The sequence below is a fragment of the Gorilla gorilla genome, chromosome X (assembly GCF_029281585.2).
Source record: "Gorilla gorilla gorilla isolate KB3781 chromosome X, NHGRI_mGorGor1-v2.1_pri, whole genome shotgun sequence".
NCBI lineage: Eukaryota > Metazoa > Chordata > Mammalia > Primates > Hominidae > Gorilla > Gorilla gorilla.
Window position 1 is genome coordinate 21606600 of NC_073247.2, and position 20408 is coordinate 21627007.

Genomic DNA, 20408 nt, shown 5'->3' on the forward strand with positions numbered 1-20408 from the left:
CATTTGCTGGATTTGTGGGACTTGAACAGCATCTGCTGCCCTTCTTGCAGTACAGTTTACAAGAGTGACCATTTTATTAGCTGAGATATCTTTGAAGGCAGATTTGGACTTGTCTTATCTGTCTTTCTAATGGGCTTGGAAGCCAGTAGGCCACTGGTAAATATTGACTAGGTAAGTTATTGGATGAATCCATCAACCAACCAATTGACCTAATAAAGCCATTGCATGGCTATTATAGCTGTATGAGCCAAAGGAAAATCTAAAGATAATGCTAAACTAATTAAGTGCAAGGTGTCAAATTAATAAATATGCAAATTGAATATTTTTAAGTATAATTCAACCAGGAGAGTTCAATGACTAAATCACACCCATTTTTCCCTGTGGTTTTGCTATCCAAAACTTTTCAAAAATAAAACCCTCTTTAGACCTTTTTAAATTTCAGCTTTAATTTCCCTTACTTCAGTAGGAAATGGGCAGGGAACCCAGAGCCCTTCAACGCTCCCCTGAAGCTGTGGATCATCCCGGAGGCAGGAGCCCTCCCCAGGGGATGGTCCAGCTAAGCCCTCTTCTTTATGAGAGATACCCAGGGGCTCCAATAAATAACCACAGAGCTTTGTTCATAGACTCTGCATTATACAAACAGCAGGTGGCACAGTTGGATGGCCTGTGACCAAATCCTGGTTCTGCACCTTCTAGATGTATGGCTTTGGGCAACTCATTTAATGTCACTTTGAGCCAATTGTGCCCTCTGGAAAATGAGGGGGTTAAATGAGTGAAAGTGAACAAAACACTGAGACTAGAGCAGAAGTTGTTAATAAATGTTAGTTACTACTACTGCATTTCACCACAAGCTTCCCAATTTTTGTTTCTAAAATGGTCTCACATAGGACACCAATTACACTGCCATTTGTCGAATATTTGTTATGTGGCTAGCGCTGCTCTACGTATTGTTTCATATAATCCTCAGAAGAATCCTGGGAGTTTGGTGTTTTTATGCTCCAACTATTCTGATAAAATGGAGAGTCTGCAGATTAAAGCAACTTTCTTGAGGTCACCCAGCTGATAAATGGGAAAGACAGCAATCAAACCTTGTTCTCTTGGATGCTGAGGCCCATATCTTGAAACATCCTTGTCTTTTTGATCACTAAGTATCTATTGCATGCTTACCAGGGAGCATAGAACTATATATTTACTTATGTCATTTACCATTCAAATTTTCATCTTAAGAATGGAAAGCCACCCACTTCCTCTGTCCCATACAGCACAGAGCTGAGGTGGTACATCTCTGCAGAGGAGGGCTGGTTGAGAGACCATGTCTCTGTGCTTGCCATCAGCTTCTCCTCAGACTGTCTCCTTCTTTCTTCAAAAATCTATTTTTATTTGGAAAATATATCACTATCTCTGCATTTGCCACGTGGATCATTGGATGAATCTACCAATATTGGATTAATACAAGTTGACAGACATGTATTTTTCCTCTACTCCATGATAAGCTGCTTGGTCATATTTACACGCATACATTCAGCAAAATTTTATCAAATGCCAACTGTGTGTCAGGTACCCCAGTTCTGAGGGTGCAGAAAAGAAATACATGGTCCCCACCCTCAGGGACAGAGAGGAAACAACGTCCATATAAAAGAATAAGACAGTAACTGTAATGCACAGCAATGCTTGCTCACACTGCCACATGGCAAAGGGCCAGAATAAGCTGTGTAGAATCATGTTTGTAGGAAGGGAAGGTTTGAGCCGATTTTGCAGGGAAAATAGCTTCCAATTGTATAGGAAAAGCAGGGAAGAGCATTCGATACCCTTGGAACAAAAATGCAAAAGTGTGCTCTGCACATGGGAATGAGGTTTTCTGTACATGGCCAGAGTATGGGGTGCCATGCTTGGGAGAGATAAGAGGCAGAGGTAGATGAGACCAGATAGCGGAGTATGTTGATGTTATGGTGGGGTATGGACTTTGTCCTGTATATCTGGGAGCAGGAGGGCATCAATGGTTTTTCAGCGGTGATGGGCCTCTGACATAATGTGCGCTTCAGAACTATAAACTGTGGCAGTATGGAGGAGGGGTGGGAGGCCAGAGATGGAAGGGCCCACTCTGAGTGGGGTGGACAAACAGTAAACATGTGCACAGTAGGGCAACAAGAGGGGGATCGCAGGCCAGGCTGCTGGTGGGGAGCAGGAAGCGGTGCTCTGCATAAAGATGGGAGTGGTGGCTGGTGAGAACAGGGCTTACTGGTCCTTCAGGATGGTTGAGGCATCCAGGGGACATTCAGCGAGAATGTCAAACAGGTCACTGGGGAATGGGTGGGGTATTAAGGTTGGAGATTAGGGTTGCCAGATTTAGCAAATAGGTGCTAGGTTCAACTTGAATGTCAGATAAACAACGAATCCCTTTTTAATGTATGTCCCATGCAATATGTGTGATAAAGAATAATTTTTTTAGCATAATTATGTCTCAGGTATTGAATGGGAACACTGTTACTAATACAAGATCAGTTGTTTATCTGACATTCAAATTGAACTGGGTGTCCTGTATCTTATTTGGCTACCCTACTTGAGAGATGCCAAGGTCAAGTGTCCTGGATCCCCCATGCCACCTTTCCCCACCCTGCCGAGTCATAGAATGGCCTGTGTCCTAGATATGGGACTTTTTTGTTTTTTTCCTAAACTCAGAACATTCCTGGGGAAACTGGGATGAGTTGGTCACCCTAAGCTGAAAAGATATTTGTTGAATTGAACTTAGAGATGCTTCTAGTCCTTTGGTGACCTCTTGGGGGCCTCCAGTTGGAGCTGACACTGGATGTACCTTGGTGAATTGAGGGTCACACCAGGTCGGGGTGGGTACCCCAGAAACCATGGTCTGCCGTTTGCCATCTCCATGACACCATCTGTCACCTTGACTGTGCCGAAGAAGAATTCCAACCTTTGTCGAAATTTTCCCTTGGTTTGTTTTTTTTTTTCTCTTGAAGAACATTTGCTACTGATTTAGTTCTGTTTTAAAATTCTCGGTTGAGATGTCCTGTTTTAACCTCTGTGTAACTCTTCTTCAGTCATTTCCTTTCTTCTCAGTTCAGTATAATCTACCTCCCCCAGTTTGCTTATCAGACCGACATACCCCACAGGCCTGGATTTTGTTCTGACGTCCCTTTATATTTAATCCCAATGCTGTTTCTCTGCCAAGCAGATGTGTATTAAAATGTGCATAAGAAAAGAAGCAAGCTGGGTTTATTTAGAAATTTCCTCAATTTGCACAAATTCTATTGGTATAAGAGGGTTTTTTTTTTCTATAAAAACCCACAACAAACATATGGTAATAGCTACTTAGATGGATCAAGACAAATTCGTATTTGGCCATTTCTGCCATCCCCATTCTGGCCCCTTTGCCAGAGACACAAAAACAATGGCTCATATTGTTTCAATGTCAATGTCAGAGTATTCATAGATGGAGAAACATATGTGACACACTGAAGCTTTTTTCATGCTTGTTGAAGCTGTCTGTTCATGGGGAATGAGTGACTTGAACAGCCTTTTAAAGGCATTTTGGCCAGCTTGAAAGAGTTTTTTATTTTTTTCTTGTCAGGTATTATATCATTTATAAGGTATTAGAAAGGATAATTTCCCTCAGGTCTTCGGGTTTCATGTATGATTTTTTTTAAACTGCTTATTTTCAATATGATAAAGGCATTTAAGAAACAAGGCCCGGCACAGTGGCTCACGCCTGTAATCCCAACACTTTGGGAGGCCGAGGTGGGTGGATCACCTCAGGTCAGGAGTTTGAGACCAGCCTGGCCAACATGGGGAAACCCTATCTCTACTAAAATACAAAAATTAGCCGGGCATGGTGTTGTGCGCCTGTAATCCCCGCTACTCAGGAGGCTGAGGCAGGAGAATCGCTTAAGCCCAGGAGGCAGAAGTTGCAGTGAGCACAGATCATAGCACTACACTCCAGCCTGGGTGAGAGAGCAAGACTCCATCTCAAAAAAGAAAAAGAAACAAGCTGTAATCACTAAGCTAAAGATATGGCCCCTAAGCTTAAATGTACAAAGAGAGGGAGAGTGAATATTGAGATATATGTAAAAGATATTGTGAGTCCTGTTTTCTGGACTGCTTATTTTAGATCTATTAACAGATGGACATACTTTTCGTGACCTTTTCTGACATAGGCATCAACTTCAGGGCCATTTGATCTGGATGTTTTTTTAAAAATAGGACTACTCTAGCAAGAACATGGTAGAAAGAGAGTCGCATTTATCAGGCCATCCAATCTAGGAAGGAGGGAAAGAACTGATCAGATCATGGTCAAATTCAAAGCCAGGGAAGTAGCATCAGCAGGAGTAGGATGAGAGTAGGTGGCACAGAAAAGCCACCTGCGATCCACAACCAAGCAGCATTTCCTCCGGATCTTGTTGACAACTTTTGGCTGAGTGTGGGCAGTCAGGAAGAACCAGAGGTCTGCAGGCAAATCCTCCCTGAGTCCCAGCCAGTGGTGGAAGTGCTGGACCGGATGGCAGAGCCTGAAGCTATCTCAAACCATTCCCCAAATAAGAAATACCACATGCCACTTCTAGCTTTTATTATTTCGGCCCTGAAGCAAATTAGGCATCTAAGGCCCACAGAGCAGGTGTAGCTTAACAGGAATTGCGTTGGGCAACAGCTGCCCAACACAGTTCAGGAAACTCAGGTTTCCTGAGTTTCAGTCCTGTAGAAAACCACCTCTTCAACAGTCGAGGAAATCAGCCTTTACTTGCAACAAATTATTACACATTTCTAAATGCTTTGGTGTCACTGAGTTGATGTCCCAAAGCCATCTGATATGTTTAAACCAGCTTTTTTGCTATATATGTATATGCATAGAATTGCCATGATTTATTACACTTGGATCTGTGGATAGTGAAGAATATGTCTGAAATGTGATGCAAATTCATTCAAGAGATTTAAAGCCAGGAAACAAAGCGTTTGCTTAACTTTTTATTCATCATGGCACAAGATAGAACCTTAAGAAACACCACTGGAAATTTCATCACCAACATGAAAATTAAAAGTAGCATGTTTTATAAAAAAAAAAAAAAAGTCTTTTTTTATAATACACTTTCCCTTCAGAAGTGAAAAAAAAATTGCATAAAATACTGAAGCGTATCGCCGTCTGCTGGTCAAAAATAGTTATGCACTTGAAAAACTTCAAACTACTAAATTACGGTAGAACATTTTACAATACACATAAAATTACGAAAGAAAACATTTCCTCAGCCTTTGGCACAATGTAAGTACAAAGCTGTAGGCCTTTTACCAAATGTGATTTAGTTTTTAAGGAATTGCATGTAATTTGGCAAATGCTGATTATGGGGCAAAGGGAAAAAACGTTCTATAATTTGAATATTCTATGTAGATTCTTAAACACTTTATAGTTGGATTCCAGTTTGTAGTTTTGAAAAATACATAAAAATTATACATTATAAATATATATTATATATGGCCTATATAAAACTGAATTTGATGTAACGTGGGACGGACAACTTCTTAATTTCTTCGTGAGGCACTGCCTTTTTCTTGTTTGGTTAACTGAATCCTTTCTAAACAAGTTCTAAAAATATATTTCGTAATCTATCAGATTTAGCATTTTCCTGAAAACGTATTCAATATCTAAAAGCATTCAGTGATTTTTCTTTTTGTATCTGACTCCTATGTAAAAATATGGCTTCTCATATTCTGCTTCCTCTTGTTAGTGTTTGGTATCGAAGGAAGGGTTATCCCCAGTTATAAAGCTATGGCAAAAGCACAGAAACCCGCTTGTGCACATTCTAGAACATTCTATAGAATCTCATTGTTTAGTATATCTCATTGCTTAATATAAGTGAAGTGATTTTTTTAAAAAAGTTCCTTTTGTTTTCTCTTTGTGAATATATCATATATGATTATACATAATCTGTTACAGAATACACAATAGTCAAAACCGAAGACACATAAATACGGTTAGGCTATACCAAGCAAGAGTTGTATCTTATATTATAGAGCCAAGAGGGACGTTTTTAGATTGGACATTGCCATCTGGTTTGGGTTCTGTTTGTTTTTCCTAAGGCTGGCTACGCAATGGAACCTTATTCTCAATGGCGGGGGCGTGAGTGCTCTACCTCTGTAGGTGAACTGGATTTCTCATGTGTCACTTTTGAGAAGTGTGAAAGAAGAACACTAAGTGTGCCAGTGGCCACCACCCACGTTCCCCCCTGGGCTGGAGGGCGGGGGGCTCGGGGCAGGGGGGGCTCGGCTGGGTGCGGGCTCAGACCAGTGTCTCGGGCAGGGCATCGGGGTTGTCGGTCGACAGGAGCTCCCAGATCTGCCAGCGCTCTCTCTGCCAGTCGAGCCAGCCAGCGTCCCCCAGGCGCGGACTGTCCTGCTCGGCCGCTGGCAGGGAGTTGGCGCTGCTCAGTTTTTTCTGCGTGACCTGCTGCTCTCGCTCGGCTGCTTGGCCTCCCTGGTCCGTGGCTGTCCCCACGCTTTCCGGGGGCCCCTGGATCCGGGACGCCGCTGCCGCGGGCTTCCCTGGGCCCGGGTATGGAGGCGGGGGCCGCTTGTCATCCCTCCCACTCCCATGGGGTCTTTGGCACTGAGGTGTGGCCCGGCTCTGCAGCCCGGCCACATCCAGCTCACTCTCGCTGAGGTCGTGGGCGCCGCTCAGGGTCAAGTACTGCTCCGACCTGGCCGTGGGCCGCTCGGCTTTCCCTGCCACCTGGACGTGGGGCGTGCTGCAGGCGCGCGACACCGCAGGGTGGGCCCTGCCGTCCGTCGCGGGGGCTGCGGCCTGAGTCCTCCGAGCCCCCTGCGTGTCGCTGTCCAGCTCTGCGGGGCTCCCCTGCCACCGAGGCCAATTTGGGGACAGGTTCCCTTGAGAAAGGGAGCAGGGCCCCGCTCTTAGGGAGCTGCTTTCAAAAATGTCTCCAGAGGAACCTGAAAGCCAGAGAGAAAGCCCAAGAAATGGAATCAGTTTGTAGAATCCTTGCTGGGGATTCAAATCCTGTTATTTCCTTCCCACTTCTAAGACGTCCCCCCGGACTTCTAAAACTGAAACAGCACAGTATGCTCTTAGCTGCTGCTACCTGAAGAAAACAACCTTCCCAGCAAAACAAAAAAAGACAAATGCTTTTTGATTATCGGCTCAATTCATATGCCAGACTCTGACAGGTTAGCTGAGACGTCAGACTAGATTAATAATTGGGTTTGCCACCAATTTGTGTTTCAGGAAAGGGCCCCTCTACATGGCTGGGAAAACTTTTCAGAATCCAGAAGGTGAAAGAAGCATTCCCTTCTTGTTCAATGCAATCTGTAATCCAGGAGAGATACAAATTATAATGTTTTCATGTTTCTGTTGCATCAATGAAGTTACTTGAATCTCAAGTACCCCATTCCATGCCAGAAGGCAGGCCAGCCACTATGCATATTCTCCTACCATCAATGCAGGAAAGGCTGACTTGGTGATCACCCAATCGTTCCCCTTTACTTCCTACATGGCAGTTTCCAGCCTCTCTGGCAGTTAGGAGGGCCACAGAAACGAGGTCTTGGCAACAAATGTGGACAGATGTGATGTAAGCCATTTCTAGGCCTGAACTAAAAAAAATAAAATAAAATAAAAATTAAACCATCCTGGCTAACACAGTGAAATCCCGTCTCCACTAAAAATACAAAAAATTAGCCAGGTGTGGTGGTGGGTGCCTGTAGTCCCAGCTACTCGGGAGGCTGAGGCAGGAAAATGGCATGAACCCGGGAGGCGGAGCTTGCAGTGAGCCGAGATCGCGCCACTGCACTCCAGCCTGGGTGACAGAGTGAGACTCCGTCACACACACACACACACACACACACACAAAATTAAAAAAAAAAAACTAAACGAATGCCTTCCTACTGATCTTTGCTTTCCCCCTTCCCTTAACTACCAGCCCAGCATGAAGACTCTCTAGGCTCTGAAACTCTTGGAAGACTCCCAGGGCTCTGAGGATGGTGGAGCCACTGGATATGTGGAGCCTAGGCTGGGCCCCTTAGTGACTATGTGGAAGACAGCACTCCTTCCCCTCACACACTCCCGCCCCTCCTCACCCCTCACAATCCACACTGTACTGGGACAGTGAGGGAGAAATCCAGTTGTAATAGGTTAAGCCACTGCCCCATTTCGGAGTTGTTACAGCAGTTAGCTTTCCCTAAAGGATACAACTTTCTTTAGGAAACTGAAAGGAAAGAAATAACAGTGCATTTTGCAAGGCAAAGGAGGAGTCCTTGGGGCATGTGTACCCAGACTACCATTTTCCTATGAATCTGCTCTGCCCTCCACTTCTTAAAAAGCAGACAAGGAATAAGAACAAGGCCATGTTGGGGACAGGGGAGTGGGGGGTGTGAGTATTTACAAAGAAACAAATGATAGCTGAAACAGGTGACAGCTGAAACTGGAAAAGGAAAATGGAGTAAGGCTCTTCACAGGATACAGTGAGATATAGTTAGAAAAGGAATCAGCACTAGAGGGCATTACATTTAAAAATGCACTGTGCTTTTAAAATGTAATATGGGAGATATTACAAAACAATGAGAAAGGGAATATAAATATAAATATAAAACAACCAAACAAATAATTTACACATTTTATACCATATATAACATGTATTCCAGATGGATTAAAAAAATTAAGGTTGAAACAATGAAATAACATTAAAAAGAAACGCATACAGATGACTGACTATCCAACGCTGAACTGAAGATTAATTTTATGAAAGAATTCACAGAAAAGAGACAGTGATAAAATTAATTATGTAAAAAAAGAAAATGCAAGTAGTAAACAATATGGAAAAAGAGTTAACATCTTTATTATATAAAGAGTTCATAAGAATTTAAAAAACACTGGCATATATAAATAGGAAATGATATAAGTAACAATTCAATGGGGGGAAGTTCAGCAAATTAATAGAAACACTGAAAAATACTGGTAAGAAAGAAATGCAAATCAAATTAATAAATGCAATTTCGTTTTTTAAGTTAGCAAAAGTGAAAACCCACTAACTTGCAATACTGATGAGATTTGCACACAGCAGTGTAAAATCTCCTGCCATCCACAGTTTACAGAATGTAAGGTAGTGGGTCCCATACAGCACAAGAGGTGACTGTACCTCCAGATTCTTGGAAAGCCTTGTTATATCTGACGCACTTCCCTGTTTGGGATTTATAACCTTTGACCTGCTTTCCAAAATTTTGTGAATCTATTAATAATTTGAAAAATTAATTACATAAAAGAGGCTCCTGAAAGTGTAACTTATTACAACAATAACAAAAAATTTCAAATGACTTAGTATTGGTTTGTAAACTATGATTATGCACTCTGTGGAATACCCCTTGCCCTTAAAAAGGATAATGGAGAGTAACTGGAAAATGGAAGTTAGAAAATAATACAAAGTTGCACAGACAGAGTGACTGTAACTATGAAAACCTTTGCAAAGGAAATGGAAAAAAATATAGCCAAAGATTGGCATATTTGGGTGGAAAACCTAAGGATAGTTTCATCCCCTCCCATTTTCAGCATTTCCCAAATAATGTTTGACAAGCATGTAATATAATGATAGTAAAGAAAACTTTAGAAAATAATTTTAAAAGTAAATGCAATAAAGTTTAAAATTAATACTTCACCTGTCATTCCTGGGTCTTTGGATCCGCTTTTTAATGTTGAATGCCAAGTTCCCCAGATATTGAAAGGCTCCTCTGACAGATCTAGGGAAAAAGTGTATAAAAAGGTATATAACACAAAAGGAAAATTAAAAATCAATGAACATTTTAATAACATCTCTTCTGTGCAAAGTATTGTATTCAAGATCCTGTTGTATACAAAACAGAATACAATTCAGATCCACCTTTCAGCGTATTCATTCTACTTGGGATTTACAAAAAGGCCCTTTCTATATCATGCTCGTGGTAGACAGAATAAGGGCCCCCCAAAGATATCTGTGTCATAATCCCACAAATCTACAAAGATGTTATTTTCAAAAAGGGCTTTGCAGGTGTGATTAAATTATGGTTCTTGAGATGGGGAGATTTTCCTGGATTATCTGGATGGGGCCAATATAATTACAAGGGTCCTTATAAGAGAGGGGTAGGAGAGAAGATGCTGCTAGATTGTTGGCTTAAAAGATAGAGGAAGGGGCCTCGAGCCAAGGAATGCAGCAGCTTCTAGAAGCTAGAAAAGGCAAGAAAACGATTGTGCCCTAGGACGTCCAGAAGGGAAAGAGGCCCTGTGGACCCATTTTAGACTTCTCACCTCCAGAACCATAAAATAATAAGTTTGCATGTTATAGGAAATGAATAGAAGGGTGATGGGTGACAACAGCTTTATAGGTGCTAACCACATTAACACAGAACTAGAGGAACAATAGAGTTTCTGTACTATCCTCAGGAATACTTTGCTATTGGTATCACTGGATTTCTTCATGCATGCATTCACTCATAAATCCCCTTAGCTTATCCATCAATATTTATGGAGTAAGGCACTACATTAGGCTTTTTCACCATCTCATTTAATCCTCACTACAATCCCATGATGGGATTATAATTACGATTTATAGCAGCAGACGTCTACTGGGTGCCTCCACGTGTTCAGCAGTTCACACGCGTTATCTCACTTCATCCCTAGGAGGTTCCCAGGAGATCATTTTACAGACGATGCAACTAGCGTAAGGAGCAGGTAAGAAATGCACACAAGATTACACAGCAAGTATTATCGAGTGCGTATTACATTTGAAGTGCTGCGTTGAGGGCTTTACATGGATTAGTTCATTAAACTCAATGAATTAAATACTGTTATCATTCTGAGTTTTCACAGCAGGAAGAAATGGGACTCTGGGAAGCTCAATCGCTCACTGGAGATCCTGCAGGTTGAAAGTGGCAGAGCAGGTTTGTGAGTCCCAGTATAGTGCTCTCTTGTCATTGGATACTAACACTATTTGGTTCTGGAAGGTTGTCTTCATACATATAGTAGGTTCAGCTTGTTTTCTTTAGAAATGTAACAGCAGTAATTGGGTGGCACCTCAGACTAGCAAATATGCAACCCAAATCCAGTATACATAAAGTTCCTAGGATGCTGGAGGGAAAAAGAATAAGCTGGGAATAGGAGTGGCTCCTCTGGGCATGCGTTTATTTCCCAGATATCTGAGAATTGGAGTGTGGCCTGCAGGGACCCTCCCAGCCAATGACTGGGCTCGCCACACCTTCCTCTTCCTAGAGTAGGCGTTCAGCAGGTACTCGGTAAATGCAGGTTGAATTACAGAAACATCAAATAAGGGAGAGACGAAGAGAAGGTCCGAAGAGCCCCACACCATGCCACATGCAACAAGAGGAGGGTCACTTGTTTTGGCCAGCGCCTGCTGGCCAGGCTCCAGTTACCTTTCCCAAGCCTTGGTCCAGGAGAACTTTCCCTTGACTTTGACGATGACAAGTGGCCCACCAGCATAAACTGCCCTGGCACTTTGTAAAGCTTCTCCGAGCCCCCCGGGGCCGCGTCCTCTTGCATAGCCAGCAGGGAGCGCTCAGACAGCACTGGGGAGTTGTTGTCATAAGGGGAGATGTCTCCGCTGGAGGCCTTGTTGGAGTCTGTAGATGAATGCCTCCCTCCCACGGAAAAGGAAACTTCCGACTGCAGTATGTCAGGGCTTCTGGCACAATGAGACAATTAACAGGTGTGTGAGTTTGTTAACAAGTAGTGACCAGATTTAAACAATATGGCTATTACACAAATGACTGGAGGAGTATGCATGGACACGGGCTGAAACAAAAAGACCATTTTGAGCAATGTTCCAAGACATCTACATCCATGACATGAAAGGGTTTCAACAATACGACCAGAAGAGGGCAGTAAAACCCAACAGATATAACAGGAAAAGGCAATGATGGAGAAGGCACGGTGAGAATGAAACCGACAAGGAGCCCTGCATTTGCCAATGGGCATCACTAAGTGCCTCAGGGACTCATTCCTGCTTCCATTTTTAAGTGACAGTCTGATGCTCACTATCTATTAGGTAAGGATACACTAGTAGATAACTCTTTCACTTTCCTCAGTATCCTGCATTAAAAATAATTCAGATAAAACTATGGTTGACACTTTGCTTGAAGTTCATTATGGCTTTCTGGACAACTTTTCCATCCCACCAAAATACTTAGTGTACTTAGTGTAAGTAAATCCATCCTTCATGTGATAAAGATGTTGATGCCACCGGTGGGAATAAGTGTTTCATGTATAAAGTAGTGACAAAAACAATAAATATATGACCGTCACTAGACTCCATTTTATTCAAATACATCTAAAATGATTCTACAAGGCACTAGTGCTTTTACAAACTGATATGATGTACTAATTAGTATACCATTATCATAGTCCTGTGTTCATGAGTTGTCACAGAAACAGAAATAACAGTGAAAACGTATGTGGAACAGAAAAATGAGAACTTGAGCAACGTGAAAAGAGCATGGGAAGTCTTACCTGGAAACATCTTTCTTTTCTACCCTCCTCAAAACTGGCCCTGACAACATCTTGAAGGGAAACAACCATAGATTGATTAAAAGTTCCAGAACCTACATCTTTTCCCCCTTACTTCACTTCTCTTTACTAGTCTTTGCTCTCTTTTGGCTTAATTTTTCAAAACAAATCCTTTTTATTTCTTAAAGAAGGTAAACACATGCCTGAACAACACTTTCCTAACCAAATGGTTTTGTGCATGCAAACTGGAGGAAGTGCATTCACAGGGATCTAGCTTCCTCTGAGGTTTCCAGCAGGGGTTAATATCGCCGGGAAAAACATCCCAGCTTCTGTGATACTGCCACAGCCGTAACTGAGCCAAACACGGGCTTGAACCCTTTTGCTGAGGACATTTCCTACCAACATGGAATAAAGAAGCCCCTTCCTTGCCTCCTCTTTGAACTCTCATCACGTAATCGTATGGGAAGGAGCCAGAGGACTGCTATGAGGATGATTTTCCAGGTCTGCAAGATCTCATTGAGTGGTTGTGAAGTGTGCATTCCAGGGTGGCTGTATCTGTCTCACCTGGGAACTTGTTGGCAATGCCAATTCTACAGCTCCATTCTGGACCTACTGACAGGACTGGCTACACCATTTGTGGAGCCCAGTGCAAAATGAACATGTGACGCCCCGTGTTTAAAAAGCGTTAAGCATTTCAAGATGGCCACTGCAAATCAGTAAACCAAACGTGGGCTTCTTCTGAGTGTGGAGTCACAGCCCTGAAAGTCAGCTCTGCCTATTAAAAGGGAAACTCAGGGTGGGGCCAGCAAATTTTTTAAAGAAACCCTCCAGGTGATTCTGATGCACGGGGATGTTTGGGAACCTCTAATAACCAAACCTTATTTTCCTCTCTCAATCTGTAGATGTGACAGTGGGCTAAAGGTCTGCTAAGAGCCAAATCAGGAGGGAAACCAAAGATGGTAGCCAAAACTGCAGCATTGGCTGCCCTGGGAGTGAATGTGATGGTCCTGACCTTGGGGTGACTGAGGCCACAGTTAGGAGAAGGAGGAAGGGTGTCCCCATCCCAGCCGATTCCTGGACCTCCTCTGTCTGCCTTAAGCAGGATCCAGACAACTGAATGTAGTGTAGTCCCATTGTGGATCAGAACATTTTGAAGTGAAAGGGGGGTAGGAAGTACCAGTGTAGTGTTCTCTGCTCTTCTGGTTCAGTCTCCTAAGTCAAGCTGGCAAAGTGACCACAGCTGGGCCCTCCATTAGGGAGGAAACAGTGGGGGTGGCTGAAGCGAATCCCTGGAGGTAGAGGTAGATGAGGTGTCTCATAGTAGACACAGGCTCTGAACCTCCTTGGGATGGCTGGGGTCACAGCCAGGGACATAGACAGAGGGGGCATCCAATGAGAGACGATGTCTTCTTTTCAAAGTTTCCCCACCCCCCAGTGTATCCCAGCCATGGGAGGAGATACAGTGTGAGTACACATGGCAAGCAGTTTGGGAAATATACTTATGTGAAATATCCCCTTGGCCTGTGAGGAGAGTAAAAGTTAATATTTATACAGAGTTAATTATGTGGCAGGCACTGTACTAAGCTACTGTTAACAACTCTCCTTTTTCCTGACCTGAGTCTGGGATTGAGTGAAAGAAACAAGGAGCTGACTGAATGCTGAATACCATGCTCTCTAGCAGCAGAGGCAGTTAGGGTTGGGATCCTTCTAGAATTTATTTGGTAAATAGTGTTCAACATTATTACAAATCAATAGTAAAATGCTCTTTCTTACTTAGAGTTAATAGCCTTTTAAAATGTTTAAAATATTTCCCTATCATTTTATTGTCTTAGCAGAGGTCAGGAAGTGGCAGCCAAATTTGCCTAAGAACCTATGTCCAAGAATTATCTTCTCACATGAAAGCACACCGATTAAAAAAAAAAACTGTTTTATTCACTCCTCAGAACTCTCATAACAACATAGGCAGTTCATAGATTTTTAAAAAAATAGTGTCATTCTATTGTTTTATATCTGTCAGAAGCAAATCCAGGATCAACATATATACACATACTCACATATACATACATACCCAACACACACGCACATACATATACATATTCAGACATAAACACATACATATACATGCATCAACATATGCACACATATACATATTCATAAACACATATACACACACACAAATATGACATAGACATGTACACATATACACAGACACATATTACATATACACATACATGCAACTATATACACATGCATATACACATACACCCACTTAGGTGATACAATTGGAAGTAAAGACACAGAACAGAGAGACAGTAGGATTGCTGAATGGAGGCTGGAGTCCGGAGAAATTTCCAGAGACTTGGAAGCAGAATTGTGAGGGCCTTTCAGAGCATATCTGTCCTGTAATGGGGGCTGGGCATCCAGTCACTGCGGATACCTTCATTACACACCTGTGCTTCCTGTGTCTGTCCATTTTCCATTTTCCACTTCTAAACCTTTCTATTCTATCCCAGTTTCTGAAACATTTCTAAGTTTATGGAAGCTATTGTAAAAGCAGCTTGTCAAATTTATAAATCAGGTAAAATCTATAAAGTTCTGTAAGATTTTCCATGTAAAAATCACAAATCAAAAAACAAATTCTTATAATCCAGAAATTCTGCAAGAAGACAGGGTGTGAATAAATCCGGGTGTAGTGTAGTGGAAATGTGGATGGTAAAAGTTTATAGGAAAGGAAATTTCTCTGACCCTGAAACCTAGAGATAAAAGTGAGAAAAGAAAGAAAAACTACCTTTCAGGCTACAACTGTCAGAGAAGTGGTTGTCTGCCAGGACCAGGGTGCCTGATGGTGGCTAAAACCCATCATTGTGAGTCAGCTCTGGGAGCTTCTTGAGTGGGCATTACCTTCCTACAAACCAGTTCCAATTGGCAGCACTCTAATTTCTGAACACTGGTGGAGAAATGGGCCCAGGAGGGGAGGTTTTAGTGATTTTCCACAGGACACTCAGTGTCAAATCTAGAAAACCATACCATCTTTTGGATATGTCCGAAAAATGAGATAAGCAACCACAATGTTTTCTCTCAGATTTGACTCTAGGATAATCCAACCCTAAGAAGATAGTTTTGAGTTCAGGGTCCCAAATAAAGGCATTAAAATACTCATGTATCTATTTACATGAAATTTTTACTCTGATCAGTGATTCACTAGATGAGGAATAGTCTAAAAGCACATAGTGATATCTCTTTGTATGTCTTGGAGTTTGATGGATTGAGGTTCAGAATGTTGGGTGAATGAGTTGCCAGTTGACATGAGCTGGCATCCAAAAGTGCCTGGTGGCTTCTCTTTCCAGTCTCAGAGCATCATGGATTGAGGTTGGGTGGACAGGTCACCAGTCTACATGGGTTTGCCTCCATGCATGGAGGGTTTCCCCGTTAGACCCCCAAACCCCAGGACCATCTACAGCATGCACGGCCAATCTCAGCTAACCAGACAAGCAAGGGATGGGCATGGAGAGCGAGTCACATTCTCACCCTTAGCTGGTCCCTCCAGGTCAGGGCGTAAACATGCTGGCAGGGTACTGTGGGCAGGCCTGCACTGCAGCCGGAAGCACAGAACTTGTTCTGGGGACAAATGGAAAACTCCGGTTCAATCACCGGATGGGGCCCGCCCAGCACCTTGCTGAGCTACCCCAGCAAGAAGAACTGTGGAGGTTTCAAATGTGTGTTGGCTTCATCCTTGGCTTAATCATATGACTGATAAGTTCCAGTCTGTTGGAACTGAAAGCATTGTATCATCCATCTTGGATTATATCAATGGTACTGGGAAAGGAATCCACTGCTGGAGCAGCTTTGGAATCATGAAGAATGTGCACATTAAGCACCATCAGTTCTACAAAGCCTCCCTTTGACAGATTGCTAGGGATAAAGGCGCCCCACTTCAAAGAGGAACTGACATGGCTCTAAACTCTCCACTGGATGATGAAGCTAACACCCTGGGCATAAGCCTTTGGTGAAATTTGTCCCCTCATTTTTAGTCCTTATTAATTCCCTCCTAATGTCTCTGGCAAATGGAGCACTTATGACAGGTGAAGATCAGACAGTGTTGTCTTCATTATTTACAGAGGGCCTGATAAAAACATCTTCAAATTAACATTCTGCAAATTTATAAAGAAGCTGTGAATCATAGTGAAAGTGTGAGGAAGGAAGGGGTGATGTGATATATTCTCCCTCCATCTTGAATGCCTTTCCATAGAAGGCATATATGCACACATTTTAGAATTTTTCATCATGGAATTCTCTATTCCACATAAGCTTTTTCTAAAACTATCTGGCTGGAAAGACTTTCTTGAATGGAGTATGTGTGTTGGGGAAGGGGGGCAGGGGCAGTTAATGCTTCATAATTTCCAGGGTATTGAGGCCAACAGCTACCGCCACTCAATAGGACTCTTTGCTGTTACACTGTACTGGTAAAGTTAGATTTCTTGTCTGAAAATTTCCTGAAACCCTTTCTGATATGAAAAATCCTAGTAAAAGAAAAACAGAAATTATAATCTGTCATATAACACTCCATGTTTGTGAAAAAGATGTTTTTAATGATGAGCTTTGAAAGATTAAAAGAAATGATCTATGTGATATTTGGTAAGTTAAATGTGATACCTTTAAATTAGAAGAAAGCCTAATGCTCCCCCAGAATGAAGAAGGCAGATTCGTCATTCAATAAGATGAACATCTAGCTAAACAATACAATTATTTTTCAGTACTGAAATTTTATTTTTTTTCAGACTAGTACAGATCTTCAACCATGCTCTTGATACACTAGTCACCAGTTTTGCTAATTTTTAAAATTAATTTTAGTTTAATTTTTTTTTTCAGGAAAACCTTTGTGAAGGCTACTAATAGAATTAACCACAATGAAATTTAAATATATATACCTGAGTTTAGTTCATCTATATCTGCCTTCTCTCCAAATGCAGCTAAATTTGTTCTATTTTGATCTTGTTTCCAGAGTATAGAAGGGAAGATACTTTACTTAGCCTTATTTAATTAATATTCTATTTCTGGGGAGCCGCTGAGGTTTGATAGAATAAGAGCAAATCTTTATATGTTTCCTCAAGCCTATATTTAAAAATTACAAGACCTGTTGCTGAAACTAGTTACTGTGTCACAGATGATCTGAGCTCTGCTGAGCTCTCCTGAGCTCTGGATTTATGGGGGATTTTCACATTAATCATGCTTAGTTCTGCAAAGCATCCCTTATGCGGAACTTAGGGGCCCGAGATGCCTCAGGCAAAAGAAAACTGTGTACCTCTGTATACATGGTTTTATGTATATTTTTTTCCCAGAACATCAAAGCAGTTGAAAAAATTGAAAAATTGAAAAGAAGATACATTCGAACCTACAACATTTATATTAAATTTAAATGTTTTATGTATGCCCAAACAGAATTTCCTTATTATTTTATTTCAGGTTAATTTAGTTAGAACTTATTTAAGATTGTCACTTGGTCAAGAGAAACTGTCAAACATAGCAATTCTCTCAGTTGGAACCAAGATAAACAAAGTAGATTTTGAAAATCTTGCTTTGGGAGCTGAGGCAGGAAGATCACTTGAGCCCAGGCGGTTGAGGCTGCAATGAACCATGGTCATGCCACTGCACTCCAGCCTGGGTGACAGAGCGAGACCCTGTCTCAAAGAATAAATATGACTTATGAGTTGCTTCCATTTAAGGCAGCAGCACATATTTTACCTTTTGTTTCAGGTTCTATGACTAAGCGTGGCTAGTCTTTTTAAAATTTTGATATTTTCTTTATCAAACATTTTTGGCATTAGCTTGGATTTTTAAAAAATATTACATTGCAATATAATCAATTTTGCTGACTGAGTTTTCTGGCATTCCCTTAAATTCTGTGTCTAGGCAAGCGTCTCACTTGCCTCTCACTAAGTCCCAGTCCTACTGTGATTCCTTTGTTTTGTTGCAAATATTCACATTCAACATATCCTGTCCTGTTTGATTAACCTCCCATTCTCATTCCCTATTTCCTCACATCCTTAAATCAAAGGGTAGGGGAACTATTTTAAGTACCTTTGAAGAAAAGAGCATATATAATGCTAGTAAATATACCTGACAAGTATATATTTTTAAAAATCAAAGTCTTGCTTTCTTTTTTTTTTTTTTCCCCCTAGAGACAAGGTCTTACTCTGTTGCCCAGGTTGGAGTGCAGTGGCGTAATCTTGGCTCACTGCAGCCACAAAACCCTGGGCTCAGGTGATCCTTCTGCCTCATCCTCCCGAGTAGCTGGGAGTACAGGCATGAGCCACCATGCCCAGATAACTTTTAAATTTTCCTTTAGTAGAGATGGGGTCTTGCTGTGGTGACCAGGCTGGTCACAAACTCCTGGTCTTGCATTCTTAGTCATAAAAATCTCTTCTAATCTCCCTCTGGCATCCCATTTTGGTTGAAGCCAAATATTTAAGCAGACAAGCATGAGAAAAAACGAGGAATTATCCTTTAACTCCTCCAATACCGATGTTGCATAAAGAAGTGAAAAACCCAAATCAAAACAAAACATTAAGTTCCCAAATATCACTAAATGTTTGCTCTTTCAAAACAGAAATTATAATATTTTCTTGTTCTTGGTTTTACACTCTTTTGAAACTTGTTTCTTTTCCCCTCCAAATAAAATCTTGTGCAGTTTCCACTTGGCCTCACAGGAATGTAAAGCTTTATTTAGGTATGTGAACTGGTGGCAGAGAACAGAAGCTTCAGGAAAAAAATATCAAAGGGTTAGAAGCAAATATAGTGTTTGCTTTTAGACACAATGCTATAACTTAAAGTGAATGGGTTCTCTCTTGTGTCATATTGCCTGGAAGGTTGCTATCTCATGAAAACCAAAGTAGAATCTAGTGATAGCCAAGCCTTTGGTAAGTAGTTGTAAATGAGCAAATTGGTGATGTTTATTATAAACCAGACTATATACTAAGAGCATAATTCTGTATTTAAGTTGGTGCTACTTTTTATCTCTAGTTTACAGATGAGGAAACTAGAGAGAGAGATCTATCTATGTATTAACAGATATTAACTCTTAACTAATAGACTGCATATGTAATAGCAATAGAAATGGAATTGAAACGTAGGCAATCTGGCTCTGGATCTGAAATGGTAACCAGTCTATTAAACTACACAAGCATGTGTTATTGACAGATAACTGACTACACAAACGTGTTACTGATGGATAATTGACTTGCCAATGCAGCCAGCACCATCTGGCAGTTTAGGGTACTGTAATTTACTATAATTTAGCCTTACAGTAATCTATTGTCACTGCTTCTTGACTTAAGCACCACCCCTCAGCCTGCCATTTAAGGGCTTCTACCTTCACTGCTGGCCAGCCTCTTTATTGTGACCCCAGCTAGCCAACATATTTACTGTTATGTCCAGGTCCTGGTGCAAGCTCCCCAAATATCCAGGCTTGTTTATATCCTCCACAGTCTTCAAAGTTCACTGCAAATCCTTCCTCTTCTCAGAAGCTATCTCTGAGACTTCAAATCACACCTCTTTTCCTTCTCCAAACTCCAAGTGGATTCATGGTCTGGAGCATTGGTTCCCTTCCTTTGTCAACACAAGGATGCCTTTTTAATGTCAAAAATCACCCAGCTCAGACTCCCACGTGATAGTAAATTTGTGATATCCAACGTGGTGGATCTAAGCTAGAGGTTCTTAACCCTGGTTGCTCATTAAAATCATGCAAGAGACTTTAAACAAAAATCCGAATGTCCAGATTGCAGCCTATAAAAATGAACCAGAATCTCTGAGGGGTGGCCCAGGCATAGTTGTTCTTCAAGCTCCCAGGTGATTCCAAGGGGCTGGTGAGTCTGACAGCCAGTGGGCCAGCGCCTATTGTTTGGCATTCTACCCT

At 41.7% G+C, this 20408-nt stretch overlaps 1 protein-coding gene across 3 annotated transcripts in view; it reads right to left on the reverse strand.

The window, feature by feature from the left end:
- Nucleotides 1-4961: 4961 nt before the first annotated feature.
- Nucleotides 4962-20408, reverse strand: part of ARHGAP6 (Rho GTPase activating protein 6) — a 529030-nt gene continuing 513583 nt past the window's right edge. For 2 of the 3 annotated variants that reach the window (XM_019019623.4, XM_055377031.2), the window contains exons 11-13: nt 11407-11675; nt 9661-9741; nt 4962-6948 (exon numbers count right to left, since the gene is read on the reverse strand). In XM_019019623.4, coding sequence (XP_018875168.3) covers nt 6281-6948; nt 9661-9741; nt 11407-11675 — 1018 coding nt within the window. In that variant the 3' untranslated portion in view covers nt 4962-6280. The remainder of the gene's footprint in view (nt 6949-9660; nt 9742-11406; nt 11676-20408) is intronic. The other variant, XM_055377029.2, reaches the window with a different exon arrangement.